Here is an 18,882-nt window from a genome sequence, read left to right as displayed (position 1 = left end):
TTAATAAAGATTTACCCAGACTCCAACAAAAAGATTTGGACCATTTACGGAGAAAATATCACAATCAATTAGGTATATGTGCGAACATAAGTGCTCGAAAACACAGCAATACGTGTGATCTAAATGTTATCATTTATCCAATTTGACAGGATAGTAACTAAATGATTATGGAAAACTGAATTTTCGATTTCAGGCTGTTCGAGTCCGTATGAAGTTGATCATCAATATTTACTTCTTTTCTCGATCAGCCTAGATAGCTGTGTAGTGTCGGTAGCGATTGTCTCAACTGGCTAAGAATAACACTACGGACCGCTTGTTCCGGTGGTAAGAATCCACCAACAGGTGACCCCTAATTCATGGTGTGATGCGGCTTTATGCTTACCGTGCCTAGGAATGAATGGCTAGGGGGGTATAATGAAAACCTAACCGCTAACGGAGCCTGTGGAGTACCAGGGCGCCCTCCACAGTATGTAGCCCTTAGGGGCTGTCCATTAATTACGTAAGGAAATTTTTGCGATTTCTCGACACCCCCTCTCCCCCTTGTAAGATTTTTTGTATGGAAAGCCAAATATTTTTGTATGGCGCATAAGATTTCTCAAACCCCCCCGTCTCCCTATAAACCCTTACGTAATTAATGGACAGCCCCTTACTGCGCTAACCGGAGCAATGGTGTAGTGGACCTTGTGTTTCTCCGAGACAATCAGCTGCCCTTCTTTAGTCTCACTTGAGGCTAAATAAGGGCGGGATTATGAAGATGTTGTTAATTAGTTTAAATTTTCATCTATATGGTTTCGCATTATGCGATTTACACAGTGTATTCTGTGTATCCTCGCCTTTGGCGTTTTCCAATCGATACCGATTTGGTTTTATTGTTGCTGTTCTTTGTTGTGCTGTTGTTGCGAAGAGTTTAATCTTACCTAGTTTGGGTTGTGGCTACGGTTAGGATAGCTCAGATCAATCTTCAGCATAAAAGAACAGCAACGATCAATCTTTGCAGACTTATTCAAAATGGTACAGTCCAAGTGGCCTTGGTACAAGAACCTTACTTTCGTTAGTGAAATTTCTATCTACGAAACCTTGTGAACCCGCTTTTTGCTACTTTCAGTAAACATGAAATGGCAAACTCGCGTGTCATGCCTCGAGCCTGTGTGCTTGTCAACAACGCAATAGTTGCCACACTCATCTCTGAACTAACCACCAGAGATGTATGTGCTATCACAATTGATGTATCTGTTGGAAACCTCAACAGGAAATACGTCTATTAATCGGTGTATTTGCCGCATGATGAACCATCCCCTATGGATGCTTTCAAACAAGTCATCGCATACTGCACTTCAAAAGGCCTTCCGTTAATTGTTGGCAGTGATGCTAATGCTCACCATATCATCTGGGGCAGCTCAGACATTAACTTGAGAGGCTCCAGTTTGATGGAGTACTTAAGTAGTACAGATCTTGCATTACTTAACATAGGCAACCGCCCAACCTTCATGCTATCTGCTAGAGAGGAAGTGTTAGATATAACGCTTTGCTCTAGCAGAATTAGTCACGAGCTGACCAATTGGCATGTGTCAGATGAAGAATCTTTACCTGACCACACAGCAAAAAAAATCTTGTGATATCACATCATTTTCGCTGCACATCAGTCGCGTCGTAAACATGATGTACAAATTACATCTTTTCCACACAGCAAATTAGCCGCCGTAGCTTGAAAGTGAGTCTAGCAATCGCTAGAACCGGAACGATAGATGATTCATATATAAGTAAAATATTGGCATGGATTCGTACACTGATCCGTTGATTGTGAGACATATCCCTTGCCTCTCGGCTATTTCGCCAAGTTAGAAGGATGGTGATAAATATGATACTGCTTCTAAATATCCATTGAAATGGGTTTGTTGACACTTTCCTGTGCCAACCAGGGTGTACATAGTGAGTGTGATAAATGTTGGAAAACGATGTAATCGAATGAAATTACGTTCAAAAATGAATAAATCGCCAGAAATTACGCGCCTGGATATTACAAAATTATTTGCTGTGCATCGCTATATCTTTTTTGAACATTTAAATGTTACTTCGCAAACATTACGTTTCAGGAATCCTCACAGCAAAAAAAATCTTGTGATATCACATCATTTTCGATGCACATCAGTCGCGTCATAAAAGTGATGTAAACAATTACATCATTTTCATGCAACAAATTAGCCGCCGCAGGTTGAGAGTTGGTCTAGCAATCGCTAGAACCGGATCTATAGATGAACCATATATAAGAAAAATATTGGCATGGATTCGTACACTGATCCGTAGATTGTGAGGCAAATCCCTTACCTCTCGGCTATTTCACCGAGTTAGAGGAAGGTGATAAATATGATACTGCTTCTAGATTTCTGCTGGAATGGGTTTGTTGATACTTTCCGGTGCCAACCAGGGTGTGCATGGCGAGTGTGATAATTGTTGGAAAACGATGTAATCGAGTGAAATTACGTTCAAAAATGAATACATCACTAGAAATTACGCGCCTGGATATTACAAAATTATTTGCTGTGCTCGGTCAACAAACTGGGATCATTTTACTGATTTGGTTGCGGCTAAATTTCATGGATACTCACCATCCATTGACACTCCAAGATCTAAATCACAAATGCCGTTGATACTACAACGACCTTCATCATAGAAGCTTTTGAAGAAGCATGCCCTCTACGGTCTGTGAAGATCACAAGAGGAACCCCTTGGTGGAACTCTGATCTGGCGAAACTCAGGAAACAATGTAGAAATAGTTGGAACAGACGACGTTCGGCTGGTTCGGAGGCTTTCAGGTCGGCTCGCAAGGCCTACAGGAAAGCTCTCCGGTCTGCTGAACGATCCGGCTGGAAAAACCTTTGTACAAATGTTTCCAGCTTGAGTGAAGTCAGTCGGTTAAACAAAATCCTTGCGAAATCTAAGGATTTCCGGGTGAACGAACTTCGTTTGCCAAATGGTGATCTGACTTCCTCTGATGAGGAAGTTCTGGAATGTTTATTTAGCACACACTTCCCTGGATGTGTGGATATTACATCTTCGGATGAACCTGATGTCTTTTCTTGTAGTTATGATTCTTTAGCTTCGGCTCGGAGTATTGTAACTATAGAATCGATTGAGTGGGCTCTTAATAGCTTTGCGCCTTTCAAATCTCCTGGGGCAGATGGGATTTATCCTATCTTGCTTCAGAAGGGATTTGATTATTTCAAACATGTTTTGAAAAAACTACTTGTTTGCAGTTTTGCTACAGGGTATATTCCCAAATCCTGGCGGGATATTACTGTAAAGTTCATTCCGAAAGTGGGTCGTGCGTCGTATGAAGAAGCAAAGAGTTTCAGACCTATCAGTTTGACCTCTTTTCTTCTGAAATGCTTAGAACGCATTGTGGATCATCACATCCGTGATGTTCATCTGGCCAACGTGCCTCTTCATGTGAACCAACATGCCTACCAATCTGGTAAGTCCACTGTGACTCTTTTACACAAGGTTGTTTTTGATATCGAGAAAGCATTCTCTCAAAAGCAATCTTGTTTGGGTGTTTTCTTAGATATCGAGGGTGCCTTTGACAACGTGCCTTTCGATGCCATCCCTAGTAGCACATTTGTTCTAATCGAGTTTATGTGACTCCTATATGACGAGATTTGGTCGTATAGGAGTCATACCAACTAATATACAACATGTGTGCTACTGGGGATATTGGAAGCCGCACGGAGTCATGGTATATCTCCGATGATTTCCAATTGGATTCACCAAATGCTCAAAAACCGATATCTCTTCTCTACATTGCGTCTAGCAGGGATTAGGAAATTGAGTGTTTGTGGATGCCCCCAAGGGGGAGTCTTATCACCGCTTTTGTGGAATCTCATAGCAGATACGCTATTGAGGCAACTTAATAATAGCGTTTTTCCTACTTATGGTTTTGCCGACGACTACCTAACATTGTTAGTCGGTATGTGCATCAGCACCCTTTTCGACCTGATGCAAAACGCCCTTCAGGTAGTTGAGGGTTGGTGTCGCCAATATGGCCTTTCGGTTAATCCGAGTAAAACATCTATTGTTCTTTTCACGGAAAGGCGAAACCGTAATGGCGTTCGACCTTTGCGTCTCTTTGATTCTGAAATCGATGTGACTGAACAGGTAAAGTACGTTGGAGTCATTCTTGATTCCAAGCTTTCCTGGACACCTCATATTGAGTTCAGAATCAAGAAAGCTTGTATGGCCTTCGGGCTTGTGGTCTAAAACCCAAGTATATCAAATGGATTTACACAACTGTGGTTCGGCCAATATTAGCTTATGGATGTCTTGTGTGGTGGCAAAAGGGTGAAGTGAGAACGGTCCAACCAAAATTAGGCCATCTCCAAAGAATGTGCTTAATGGCGATGTCTGGAGCGATCTCTTCAACTCCTACGGCAGCGCTCGAAGTTCTCTTTGGCGTTGCCCCACTACACATTCATCTCAAACAAGAAGCACTTTCTTGCACTTACCGGTTACGGGTACTCGGTCTACTAGAGGAAACTCCTGTGAACCGCACATCAACACACACCTCGTTGTTTCCACTTTTGGTGAATTGAGACAAAATTGTCCTTGCTCCAAGTGATCTTACATTTGCTTGTAATTTTCCATATAGGACATTTTCCACGATATTCCCTTCCCGGGAAGAGTGGACATATGGTTATCTGGAAAGAAGTATTTCAGACGGCATCGTATGTTACACTGATGGCTCCCTTCTCGAAGGTTGAGCAGGCGCTGGTGTTTATTCTCGTGAGCTAAGGCTGTATCAGTCTTACTCACTTGGTAGACACTGCACCGTTTTTCAGGCCGAAATCTTTGCTCTTATGTGCGGAGTGCATTCAGCACTTCAGCAGCACGTAATGGGCAAAGTAATATACTTCTGTTCAGATAGCCAGGCTGCTATTAAAGCACTTGCTTCGGCCAACTCCAGGTCGAAGATACAGGGGATACTCAAAATAACTGGGACAGGTGAAATTTTCACTTTTCAAAAAATGTTCAACTCGCTGTAACTTTTCGAAAAGGGCATCAAATATTCTCAAATTTTTACTGTAAGTTCATCAACTAGTTGTGTATCAGTGGTCAAAATTTGGAAAAGATCGAGCTATTCTACACAAAGCTATAAAGGTTCTAGAAAAAGGTATAATTATACGATAGCCAACTTTGAGCTGTTATATCTCCGGATTCAATGAACCGAATGCAATGAAATTTTGATCATTTATGACTTATATGATGAGCTATCAAAAACTTTTGACTTAACTTAAAATTCTTTACACGAAAGAAAATTATAACGAATAGATTATTTTTCTGATATAACACTAATTTATCCAAAACTTCATCATCGTTTCAAAATTCGAGATAGTAATTATAGTTCATTTAAATTCCCTCTAATTGACATGAATATATTTATGTTTCAAAGGAAAGCTACTAAATAGCCGGCATTAAATTGAAAAAGCAATGGGATGCACATGAAAAATAGATAAATTTACTAAAAAATCATAGAATAAATGAAAGCGCTATAACTTTTTTTCTTATCAATAATTTCAAATTAAGTCAACTGTTTTTCAAAGTGCATTATATTAGTCGTAAATGATCAAAATTTCATTGCATTCGGTTCATTGAATCCGGAGATATAACAGCTCAAAGTTGGCTATCGTATAATTATACCTTTTTCTAGAACCTTTATAACTTTTTGTAGAATAGCTCGATCTTTTCCAAATTTTGACCACTGATACACAACTAGTTGATGAACTCACAGTAAAAATTTGAGAATATTTGATGCCCTTTTCGAAAAGTTACAGCGAGTTGAACATTTTTTGAAAAGTGAAAATTTTACCTGTCCCAGTTATTTTGAGTATCCCCTGTAGTTATCGCTTGTCGAACTCAAATCGAGGAGCTGAATTCAGTTCACCTGTTCACCTTGTATGGGTACCTGGTCATTCTTCCATCGCTGGAAATGAATTGGCTGATCAGTTAGCTCGCTCTGGAGCATCACATGACTTCATTGGCCCTGAGTCAGCTATTCCGATATCGAAGTGTTGGATTAAGCTTCAGATTCACACCTGGGCTGTCACTCAACACAGACAATATTGGAATAGTTTGGAGTCATGTCGTCAAACCAAACTGTATAGTGCTGAGCCATCTCTACGGGTGGCGAAGTATCTAACTAATCTGTCTAAGCAGAATTGCAGCATGCTGGTCAAAGCATTGACTGGCCACTGTCGACTCAGCTATCACATGGCGAATATTCAGCAAGCTGATTCATTTGCCTGTGATAGCTGTGAATCCGATTATGGAACTTCGTATCATTTGATATGTAACTGTCCAGTTTTCGCGCAACTGCGTTTCCGAGTATTCGGTAAACACTTATTAAGTGAAACTGACTTGAGAAACCTGAATCTTTAGGATATTCTGTTGTTCTTAACCCGCTGTGGTAAAGAGCTATAGGCTCTCTTTCGCTTTATGTGTTATTACAGTGCAGTGCCCTTTTCAGGGCGCTGTTTTTCCCATTGTGGTACGCTTGTGCGTTAGTACCCTCTTCCAGGGTATTTTTCCTATTTCCCTACCTGTCCCTATCCCCATCCAAATCCTTTTTCCTTCCTTTTCCCTCAGGTAGATGATGAAATAGGCTGTTATTTTGGCGATGGCACAAATGTTTCAAATGGAGGATCAAGGATGGCAGAAAATCACTTAAAGCGATAAATGATACAGGATACGAATAATCCAAGATAGCCTTGTTCTTGCAGTAGCATGATGCCGACGCCTCACATCATGCTCGTATCACAGAACCATTAAAGCTAGCATTAAAGCATCTGATGCACGCTTTATCGCGTGATGACCCGTTATCGGATCATGTTACAAGTCATGATAAATTTTATTCGTCACATTGTTTGGCACTTATGCACCCGTAAGCCGCATTCATGATTCGAAATGATACGTTCCTAAGCATATCTGGAAGTTAAATCACCAAGAATACTCAAAAAGTGAATGAAATCACTAGGGGGATTCACTTAACAGCGTAAACTGATTAAACTGATTAAACGTCGCGATCACCAAGGCAATCTTTGATTATTTCATTCGCAAAATCATGAAACATTTCAAATAAGCAGAAAATCATGGCTTACGCAGCAATTTAATCTGTTTAGTGAGTACCCCTACTAATTTATCATTTCGACTTCACGATAACGATCGCATCGCGCCCGCACATGCCGAGCGAATCATTCTTCTCGGACCGAAGTTTGTTATAATGCTTGACGACAAAATGTTATCGTTGTTGCTATGATCGCGCGATGCCGTTCGACCCCGACACATTCGAAATCTGATCATGATCACTAGATTTCCATCCTTGTGGAGGATAACGTGCCTCTGGAGCCGGCCTTCTGATACCTGATATGTGCGAACATAAGTGCTCGAAAACACAGCAATACGTGTGATCTAAATGTTATCATATATCCAATTCGACAGGATAGTAACTAAATGATTATGGAAAACTGAATTTTCGATTGACGATTCAATCAGGATTATGCATTAGGTACATCAAATAATAAAAAATTGCGTCTGCATTTGTCACTCAAATTTAAAAAAAAATCCATAACTTTTCATTCAGCAGCCATTATTTGTTTAGATGACATTATTGAGGTTTAGCCAGGTTGCTTTTCTATTGATCTCTTGCTTCAGTCCAAAATTTCCAGTTTATAAGTGTTTATCAGATGAAAAACAACAAACCAAATATAACATAAAATCGGATAAACTAGTTTTGACCACATATTACACTGTTCCGCACGTTGTGGAGCAGAGAAAATGACAGGTATTGTTGAAGTTTCCAATTGGTCCAAATATAGGATTCTATTGTCTTCGAACCTTTTGCGTTCAATTTATATTTACCTTTTCGTGATCGAATTTCTAGCTGCATTGTTTCATGGGTTGTGGCGAAACGTAGGCATAGGAAATAGTTCATTCCAGTTCACGAGGTTATAATCAATTGCTCAGCAGTCCAAGAAGTACAAAAACCACCTACAAGCTACTTAACATTTGATTGCCCTTACACTCTTCCCCACTTGCAGGAAAGCAAACAGATCGACTGCAGCAATGGGAACGGTGCCAGTCCTCGGTCCGACAAGACGTCCATCATTTTCACGCTCAAGAACCAGGTTGGCGGTCTGGCGCGGGCCCTGCAAGTCTTCCAGGAACTCGGAATCAACGTGCTCCACGTGGAGCTGAACAAATCGGGCGAACCGTGCGAGCAGGCAGACGTCCTGGTCGACATCGAGTGCGATGCCAGCCGAATGGAGCAGGTGCTCCGGATGCTGCGGCGGGAGGTCCACAATGTTAGCTTTGCGGTACCGGTGGCCAGCGATGGACCTCCACCGACTCCGCTGTCCGCTTGCGGGAGTTTCGGTAAGTTGTAGATACGCTGTTTTTGTTTAGCTGTGAGCGATGGTCGCTATTACTCATGATTATCGACAGATTTCGGAGAGATGCATTGGTTCCCGCGAAAAATCTCCGACCTGGACCGTGCCCAGAACGTGCTTATGTACGGGGACGAGCTGGATGCTGATCACCCTGGCTTCAAGGATCCGGTTTATCGCAAACGGCGGGAGGACTTTGCAGCCATTGCCAACTCATACAAACAGTAAGTTACAAACGGAAAGTTACAAAGGGAGCAAGAAAAAGGGAGGTTTTTTAGTCATTGCCACTTTGCCATTGCCATGTTTTTGGTGAACAAGTTTGAAAATTTTGACAAATTCTTAGACCATAGGCAGTACGAATACTTTTTGGTGCTTTTATTTCATACCCTATTCAGTTACTTTGATAGGTGAGTGGTCAGCAGTCGAGTACACTAACTACAAGGTTCTTGGTTCAAGCTCGCCCTGCCTTAAAGTACTTTTTTTTAATATCACCAACCTTATGATTGGCAGCATAGCACGTTAGCAATCATTTTCGGGCTACTGTTTTTATTCCCTATGTTTTGGTTTTTTTTCCATGAGAGTAAGGTTTTTTTTCATTCACCTCTAAAAATCACTGTTTACGTGTAAACACATAATGGGCTGATGGGCACAACATAACTGCTTCCAATACAAAGCAATCGATCTACCAACCACGAGCAGAAGCGAAAACCTTACAAATGTCATGCAAAGAGCAACATGTGCTCTCATACACTAAAACCTCATGTTATTTTTATGCATTTTTAATATATGCATCTTTTTTATGCCCTGCTACTCAGAACCAATATTATGCATAAGAATATTTAATAATGACGGGAACTATTGCAACGGTAGCAGGGGGTGTTTAAAAGGGAGAGCGGAGGAAGGTAACAGGGACGTTTCAGGGAGTTCAAAGGGATTCCAAGGGGTTTCAGCGGGGTTCCAGGAAATTTCAGGGAGGTTTTTGGGGGTCTTCGGAGGAGTTTTCGGAGGTTTCGGAACTCTCAGGTGCGTTACATGGGGTTCGAAAGGGGTTGAAAAGGGATTTCAGAGGCATTTCAAAAAGTTTCAGAGCATTTTCGGCGCGATTCAGAGGCATTACGAAAGCGTTTGGAGGAGTTTCCAGTGTACCTGAAATACGTTTCGTTCTACGAGATGTTATGAAGACATCACAGTAACAACTGAAGTTATTTGAGCATAGTTTCGTATTGATGTGACGTAGCATCTTAGGGGGAGGGGGTCTCTGATTTTGTAACGATCCATGTCTTAGGTAAGTGGCGCGTTTTTAAAGATGTTCCATTTCATGAGCCAGATCACCTGCAAAGTTCATGTCCTCGGAGAAGATGTTCAGAAGTCTTGATGATTCCTTCAAGGATTGCTTCCGTAATTACCCCAAGAATGCAGTAGGAAACAAGGCCAAGTTTTGCTGTACACGCTGCTTCACGAATTGTAGAAATTTTTCCTTCAGACATTCTTGCAGTGATTCTCTCAGAAACAGCTGCGCAAATTTCAGCATAAATTCCTCCAAGGATTCATTCAGACACTCTTCCAAGGGTTCCTTAGAGAATTCCTCCTTGGATTCCTTCAGGAATTCCTACAAGGATTTCTTCATGAAATTTTCCAAAAAATACCTCGGGAGTTTCTATAAATACTCCTTCATGAATTAATCCAAGCATTCTTTCGGAAATTCCCTTAAAAATTCTTTCAAAAATTGATGCAAAAATGTATTCAGAAATTTCTAAAAGTGTTCTTGCTAAGTAAGAATACATTTTAGGTACAGCATTTTGACACGTTTGGTTTTATAATCCTGCCCCAGTAACAATGAGAGCTGAATAATAGCTTATTCAGCCAAAATTTTCAAAATTTAGCTTAAGAACGGCTTACTTATCTGTTGTACAGCAATAAGGTTTGTTCCAAGATGTCCTCCAAGGTTTTCTTCATAAATTTCTAAAAGGAATTCCTCAGATATTTGTTCATTGATTTTTTTGGAAATTTTTCCAACGATTACTACAATGGTTTTAATAATCACTCCGAAGATTCCTTCAGAAATTCGCCCCAGGAAGGATTCCTCCAAGGCACTCAACAGAAATAATCCCTAAAGTTCCTCCAGAATTCTTCCATACCCATCAGGGATTTCTAACAGGGTCTTAAGAAGTAGCTCTAACGAACTCATCATGAAGGGCTATCCTCCAAGGAGTCCCTAATGTAAGTTTGCAACTATTCCTCAAACAATAAAAAGTCTCGGCTTCATAAAAATAATTCGCTCTCACTTGTAGTTAGTGGGCACAAACAGGTGTGTGTTGTGGATTGGCATCTAAGCCGAAAAGAGAGATGAGTTTGTGAAATAGGAGTGTTCACGGTGCGGCTTCGGAGTCAGTTTGACTTTCTATTCCGCAGAACCATTACCTGTTCTGTGGCTTAGTTGGTTAAAGCGCCGGTCTAGCGAATCCAGAGTCCTGGGTTCGAATCCCACCAGAACGCGATTTTTTTCGCAAATTTCATCTCTTAATTTGTCAATTAGCAACATTTCGTGCCTTCTAATTACAAGTTTTTCCAGTATGCCTTCAAAGATTTCTTTCGGAATTCTTTAAAGAATTCTAACAACAATTCCAGCATGAATTTCATCACGAATTTATTACCTCGGCGTAGTTCGTACAAATAACCTCACGGAAATTCATTTAATAATTTATGTATAAATTTCTGCAAACATTTTTCTCCGCGGATTTCTCAAACAATATTCCAATGGCTTGTTTAAAAAAAAAAATCTCCGAAAAATATTAGAAATTCTTCAAGGGTTTCTTCGGCCATTCCTCCAGGAACTCTTCTCTGAAATTCCTCCAAGTATTCATCTGGAAATTGTCTCATATTTCATATTTCATCAGGTCCGAAGACCTTTTCACGAGCTCATCCGAAGGTTTTTCTAGAAGTTTTTCCCAGGAATCCTTTAAGCAATTTTTTGGGAACTCCACCAAGTATTCCTTCAGATTTTTTTTCCATATATTAGTTTAGAATTAGCATTAGTTAAAAAACACGTAAAAACACGAAAAAAAATCTTCCAAAAATTACTTCCGGCTTTACCTACAGGAATCATCACAAATATTTTTTGATGATTTACCAGCAATCCTTTAAACGATTCCACCAAGGATTATTTCACTTATTAATTCAAGGATTCAGTAGGGAAAACTTCCAAATGTTTCTAAAATAATTCTTCCAAGTATCCCTTTAAATCGTTTTCTTCAAATGTTTCCTTTGAAAATTCTCTTATAAAGTCCTGGAAAAATTTCCCAAAGTTTTCAAGAAATGCTCCAGGATTTTTATTTTTTTCATTATTTGATACAATTATTCTTCAGGAAAGTTCATCTGAAAACGGGTTTTGCATAAATTCCTTCCATTTAATTACCTTTTTCAAAAATTTCTTCCGAACCTACTCTAAAATTCCTTCAATTATTGTCTAAGGAGGAATATCCAAAATTCCTCCTTGAACAGTAATTGTTTGCCTCTGGAATTCCTACAAGATTTTTTTTTTCATTTATTCCTTCAAAGTGTACTTCGGAAGTTCCTCCTAAGATGCCTAAGAGAATTCAACAAAAGATTTCTTCCGGAATTACATCAAAGGTTGCTCAATAAATTCTTCAAACAAGGTGTTTTTTAAGATTTTTTTTGAAGAATTCTTCTAAGAAGTGCTTTAGTAACTTTTCTTGATACTCTTGAAACGCCTCTAAAAATATGCTCTATTTTTTTCTCAAGGAATTTATGCAAGTATTCCTTCGGGCATTTCTCTGATGATTGCTTCAGGAATATCTGAATTTATTTTAAAGAAAACTCTTTAAGGATTCTTCTTATTATCCTCCACAAATTTCTCCGAGAATACCTAACAATATTAATTCCAGAATTATTTTGAGAATACTGGTAATTGAAAGACTGTAGGGTTTAATTTCTAGGGTTTAATTTCTTGTTTTTTGGCTACGCAGTCTTTATTAAATAAACGACGTTTGTTGTTCATAAAGCCTGCGTAGCCGGCAATTCTTACAATAATTTCTCCAAATATTGGACTACGAATTTCCAAAAAAAAAGCAAAATTTCCAAAAATTTAGCTCATTACTACAAATTCTGTACTTCAAGTGGTTAATTTTTAAAAATTCGCCTATTTTTACAACATTTTTGCAATTCTTTGGTCTTGTTAAGCGTTCTTAAAGAGTGTAGAATTTTGAAATATTGCATCTCTATTGACCTTCTTGGTGATTATTTTTGATTTGCCAAAAAAATACATATTTGTGTATTTTGACTCTTTGGAGCCAGAGGGGTCAACATGACCCCGGCGAAGAAACCGAGCATAATTAACGTACTCAATGCCAGCGAGGTTGCGGCAGCAGTGGCGAATCTATCCGGCTTCAAAGGGTTGAACCACGAAAACTTCATCTGATAGTACTATTCATATGTGAAATTTCAATGAAAAGCCGAGTTGATTGGTGTACGAAACTTGGCGTTCCAGGTGCGTTTCAAGGGGCTTACAGGTAAGTTTCAGGGCGTTTCAATAGAATTACGGAGATTTCAGAGGCGTTTCAAGCTGAACAGTGCCGTATTAGGGGGAAGATTCTCAAATCCAAGGAGTTCCAGGGGAAATTCAAATGGATTACGGGGATTTCAAGGATATTTCAATGAGATTATGGAGGTTTGAGGGGTGCTGCAAGCCATTTCAGGCATGGTTTCAAGTTTTTTGTGAAGGGATCTCTAAGAATCTTCTGAAACTTTCTGAAGTCTCTGAGTTTCCCTAAAACCTCCGCGGACTTCATGTAACGCAACTGTGATTCTCTGAAACCCCCGAAATGCATGCGTAATGCCTCTGAAACCCGTCATAAATCCTCTGAAGCTTCCTGAAATGCCACTAAAATTGCCGTTGAACGTCTTCCGACCCCTTGTATCGCAACAGAGACCCTCACTAACCCCCAAAAACGCCTCTGAATTCCGATGAAAACCCTCTGAAACACCCAAAGATCTCCTAAAATCCCCTGGAACACCCTGAGACCCCATGTAGCGCCCCAGAGACCTCCTGGAGCTCCCTTAAATGCTCCTGAGATCTCTGGGTACCATCCTGAAATATCTTTTTTCTCTTCTAAACTATGGAGGGATGATCATCTCAACATACACCTGAACAGGGAGGTACAGGTTGTGTGGGGTTAAGACCGTCTTCTACAACAAAAGTAAAGGCCAGGACTACTATTTTCTAAACACACTAAACAACATTATCACGGCTGACAAACCCTTTGTCTCTCCGGAACCGCACCAGAGAGGGGCTAGTGCACATCGCACCCTCAATATTAGCTGCGTATCCTAACATCGATGACTCATTTGGGGAGTCCACCAAGGGAGCATGGTAGTTCTTAGCCAGTTTCCCGAGTGGTCCTTACCACTATACTTACCCCGCTTATTCGACACTTTTTAATTCGTACCCCGCTTATTCGACACTTGTCGAATTAAAAAGTATTCAAATGTCAGAGCGATGTACACTGTAAATGCGAAACTATCTGATCTTGCGCTTATACTCGTACCAGCAGCAGCTCCTCTTGCAGCCGCTACTTCCGGAAGTTCTAAGTTGATGCTTTTCGACACCCAAACTGGCTGGAGATCAATTGTAATGGACTACGGAGGGCAACAATCGTAGAAAGAACGAGCTTTTCATTCGCGCCATCTGAATATCTATTAGAATTGTGTTGTATAACAAATCAGAAATACAAAACAAAACAAAAATAGAGTTGTCAAATTTTAATTATCAAGGTGATGTAGGGTAACCAGTTTGTCGAATTAAAAGCTTACCCCGGTAATTCGACACCAGTCGTTGTCGAATAAGCGGGGTAATACGATATTGGATCCCTTGAAATGTCTCTTTCTTACCTTACAGATCAAGCTAAGGCCGGGGTGGCTTCTGCTGTACATAGTAGCCGTCTCCATTCCACTGGCTGTTTGTCTCCAGTTCCGCACTCTGCGTAGGGTCCGCAGATCATCCTCCACTTGGTCGACCCACCTAGCTCGCTGCGCTCCACGTCTTCTTGTACCGGTGGGATGTCTCTCGAGAACCATTTTAGTCGGGTTGCTATCCGACATCCTGGTGACGTGACCCGCCCACTGTAGCCTTCCGATTTTCACGGTATGGATGATGGTTGGTTCTCTCAGCAGCTGATGCAGCTCGTGGTTCATTCGCCTTCTCCATGTCCCGTATTCCATCTGCACTCCGCCGTAGATGGTACGCAACATCTTCCGTTCGAAAACTCCAAGGTCCATGCTTTGTGCCCATAGAGGATTACCGATCTAATAAGCGTTTTGTAGATAGTTAACTTCGTGTGACGGCGTACGTAGAGTTCTGAGGAGTCCAAAGTATGCTCGATTTCCTGCCACAATGCGTCTCTGAATTTCTCTGCTGGTGTCGTTGTCGGCGGTCACCAGTGAGCCCAAGTACATGAATTCTTCAACCGCCTCGATTTCATCACCGTCGATGGCCCTTTGTCTTCGACACATTAATGACTAATCTGTTGGCCGACCTCCGAAATGAAGAACGATTACCCGATCGCAAAAGAAAGACTACGCGCGGTGTAGAACGATTACCCGATATTACAACATAATCCGATTCGCCTGGCTTCACTCTTTAGTTGGATGTACGTTTCCGCCATCGTCTCAAATTTACGAGCTATAATAGCAATATCATCAGCGAAACCAAGCAGCTGAACGGACTTCGTGAAAATCGTCCCACTCGTGTTTATCCCCGCTCTGCTTACTACACCCTCTAATGCAATGTTGAACAGCAAGCACGAAAGATCATGCCTTGTCGTAACCCTCTGCGAGATTTGAAGGGACTCGAGAGTGTCCCTGATACTCGAACTACGCACATCAATCGATCCATCGTCGCCTTGATTAATCGCATCAGTTTATCCGGGAATCCGTATTTGTGCATAATCTGCGATAGCTGTTCTCGATCGATTGTATCATACGCCGATTTTAAATCGACGAACAATTGATGTGTGGGCATGTTGTATTCGCGGCATTTCTGCAACACCTGGCGGATGGCGAACATCTGGTCCGTTGTAGCGCGTTCACCCATGAATTCTGCCATTGAGGTGCTCATCGTAATGCTGCCGCCACCTCTCGACCACCTTACACTCGCTCGTGAGAATATTCCCGTGATTATCTCGGCACATGTCGGCTTGTGGCACAAAGCCTCTGCGCGAGCGGTTCAGCTTCTTGTAGAACTATCGTGTGTCCTTAGCGCGGTACAGCTCTTCCATCGCTTTGTGATCTCGTTCTTCCAGATGGCGCTTCTTCATCCGGAAGACTGAGTTCTGCCTGTAACGTACCTTATTCGCTCTCGTACGGCGTTGCAGCATTCTTCTTGTTTTTCAACTGTTCACATTCGCCGTCGTACCAGTCGTTTCTGTGATTCGGAGTCGCGAAGCCTAGTGCTGTAGCCGAGGTACTACATATGGCGGATCGGACTTCCCTCCAGCCTGTAATATCCATTCAGAATTAGCAAATTGGTTTAGTTCAGTGCAACACCAGTTGACAGGACCTAACTGTTATAATGCAATACCCCCATCACAAAGTAAAGTGTTCGATGAATCGTAAGAGAGCGATCAGCTCTCTTGTATCGTGACTATCGTAGAGTAAGGATCATTACTCCAACCGTGAGAAAACCCCCCATTTCATACTGTTTCCTTCAAGTGTAGCTGCGCCAAGCCGCTCTTCCGTTGGTAGGGCTACTGCTAACAGCTACGCGTAGTCTTGAGCCACTTCTACGTTACGCAGCTCGATGTTGAGCCGCGGCGTTCGACTTCAACGCGTGGTGATAACTGTCGAAAGTTTTGAGCGCATGCATACAACGATTAAGTAGTGATCCGAATCTATATTCGCACTGCGGTATGTGCGGATATTGGTTATATCCGAGAATAATTTGCCGTCGATTGGAACGTGGTCGATTTGGTTTTCTGTTTGATGGTCGGGTGATCTCCAGGTGCCTTTGTGGATATCTTTGCGGGGGAAGAAGGTACTTCGGACTACCATACCACGGGAGGCTGCAAAGTTTACGCATCGCTGGCCGTTATCATTCGATACGGCATGCAGGCTGTTCCCCCGATTACCGGTCGGTACATTTCCTCCCTTCCTACCTGCGCGTTCATGTCACCGACAACGATTTTCACGTCACGCGGCGAGCAACCATCGTATGTTTGCTCTAACTGCGCGTAGAACGCTTCTTTCTCGTCATCAGGTCTCCCTTCGTGTGGGCAGTGGACGTTAATGATGCTGTAGTTGAAGAAACGGCCCTTAACTCTCAACATGCACATCCTTGCATTGATTGACAGCCACCCGATCACACGTTGTCGCATCTTGCCTAACACTATAAATCCTGTTCCCAGTTCATTGGTGGTGCCACAGCTTTGGTAGAAGGTAGCTGCTCGATGCCCGATTTCCACACTTTCTGTCCAGTCCAACAAAGCTCCTGCAACGCCACGATGCCGAAGTTGCGGGGATGTATTTCGTCGTAGATTATCCTGTCACATCCTGCGAAACCAAGTGACTTGCAATTCCATGTTCCAAGTTTCCAATCGTAGTCCTTATTTCGTCGCGTGGGTCTTTGCCGATTGTATCGAGTCGTATTTTCTCCTATGTTATTCGCAATGGGGATTTTTACGGGTGGCTTATTGGGCCTACGCCAACACTCCAGTCTCACCGGAGGGCCATCGTGCCAGTTCTGTTTAACGTCCCAACCAACACTGGGACGACCACGCTGATGGGGCTACCACCTTGGATCTAGCTGGGCGTGATGCAGCGTTTCTTACTCAGCCGCTGGGTGCCAGAACAGACGCTGTTTGAGCCGCACCTCCTTGGTGAACAGACGCTCGGGTCATACCTCCTTAATCTAGCTGAAGTCAGCTAGAAGCAGAACATAACTCTTAGCTGGCGATCTTTGTCATCGCTTAACCCGTGGAAGCATGGGGTAGGAACTTGTGAAGGCCAGAGCAATGTTGAACGCTCTCCTTATCGACTCACCGTTTTGCAGCCTGTTTTGAAACGTCTCTGAGACCCCCTTAAATGCCGATGAGTCCTACTAGTCCCCCTGGAATGCCTCTGAAACCACCTGAAACGACCCTGAGACCTTTCGAACCGCACCCCTGAGGGCCACTGGAGCCCCCTGAGAGAACCATGAGACCCCTTAAAAGCTCCTGAGACCTGCTGATACCCCTCTGAAACTCCTTGGGACCCCCTGTAAACGCGTTCTGGTTACCGTTGCCACGTTGTCATAACTTTTATCGATTATGTGCTTTTTGATATTTTTAGGTTTAAAATCCTATAAACAAGGATAATGTAGTAATCATGCCAAGCATGAGTTGCTCTTGAAACTCTGAAATTACTTGAGCTTGAGCGATTCCGGTTGAGATTCATATCTAGCAATACTCAGTATTCTTTGATCACTTCTCCGTTATGTTCTGTGCATAGTCAATCAGTATTGTTGGACGTTGCTGTTGTTTCAATATGTTTTTTTTTGTGTGTAGTAATTTAATTTAAATCCAACCACGCAGTAAAGAAAGCCCATTTCAACTTGCTTCATTGAACCTAACAGAAAAGTCAATGATGTTGGATTAACTCAATTAAACTCACAACCCATTCTCTATTTTCGCAGTGGCAATCCAATCCCGAGGGTTCAGTACACACCGGAAGAGATCAAGACATGGTAAATTGAATTGCGACTTAGATTGTAAGGAGCGTGTTTGGTTTGTCGTGCGAAAGACATATCGGTCATGATGAGCCATCCATCCACCCAACAGAATGGGTGCAATCTATCCTTTCACTAACGAGAGAATATTCAAAACGATTTAATCCAATTTATTGGTTTCCCATCTTGACTTCCACCAGGGGCACGGTGTTTCGTGAGCTGCACAAACTGTACGTCAAGCATGCCGTGCCGGAGTACATGGAAAACTGGCCGGAACTAGTGAAGTACTGCGGCTACCGGGAGGACAATCTGCCCCAGCTGCAGGACATAAACGTGTTCCTGAAGAGGAAAACCGGCTTCCAGATTCGGCCCGTTGCGGGCTACCTTTCGCCGAGGGATTTCCTCTCCGGACTGGCGTTCCGCGTTTTCCACTGCACTCAGTACATCCGGCACTCGTCCGATCCGTTCTACACTCCGGAGCCGTAAATTAAAATTTCAAATTATAGCTCTCCGGTGGTTACAATTTGAAATTTTGTATTTCCAGCGACTGCTGTCACGAGCTGCTGGGCCACATGCCGCTGCTGGCCAATCCCAGCTTTGCGCAGTTTTCGCAGGAAATTGGACTGGCCTCGCTTGGCGCCACCGATGACGACATCAACAAGTTGGCCACGGTGAGTGGGGGTGTGGGCGGCATAAGGGCTGTTCATAAACCACGTGATCATTTTCTGTGGATTT

At 42.3% G+C, this 18,882-nt stretch overlaps 1 protein-coding gene across 3 annotated transcripts in view; it reads left to right on the top strand.

Annotated features, from left to right (window-relative positions):
* LOC109413958 (tryptophan 5-hydroxylase 1) overlaps positions 1-18,882 on the top strand; it is a 58,672-nt gene that overhangs the window by 38,832 nt on the left and 958 nt on the right. For all 3 annotated transcript variants that reach the window (XM_019687688.3, XM_062854096.1, XM_019687689.3), the window contains exons 2-6: positions 8,088-8,421; positions 8,491-8,656; positions 18,115-18,165; positions 18,348-18,629; positions 18,692-18,818. In XM_019687688.3, coding sequence (XP_019543233.2) covers positions 8,088-8,421; positions 8,491-8,656; positions 18,115-18,165; positions 18,348-18,629; positions 18,692-18,818 — 960 coding nt within the window. The remainder of the gene's footprint in view (positions 1-8,087; positions 8,422-8,490; positions 8,657-18,114; positions 18,166-18,347; positions 18,630-18,691; positions 18,819-18,882) is intronic.

The sequence above is a fragment of the Aedes albopictus genome, chromosome 2 (genome assembly GCF_035046485.1).
Source record: "Aedes albopictus strain Foshan chromosome 2, AalbF5, whole genome shotgun sequence".
Taxonomy (NCBI): Eukaryota; Metazoa; Arthropoda; class Insecta; order Diptera; family Culicidae; genus Aedes; species Aedes albopictus.
The sequence above is the reverse complement of the archived record's forward strand: the minus strand, read 5'-3'. Positions and strand labels throughout refer to the sequence as shown.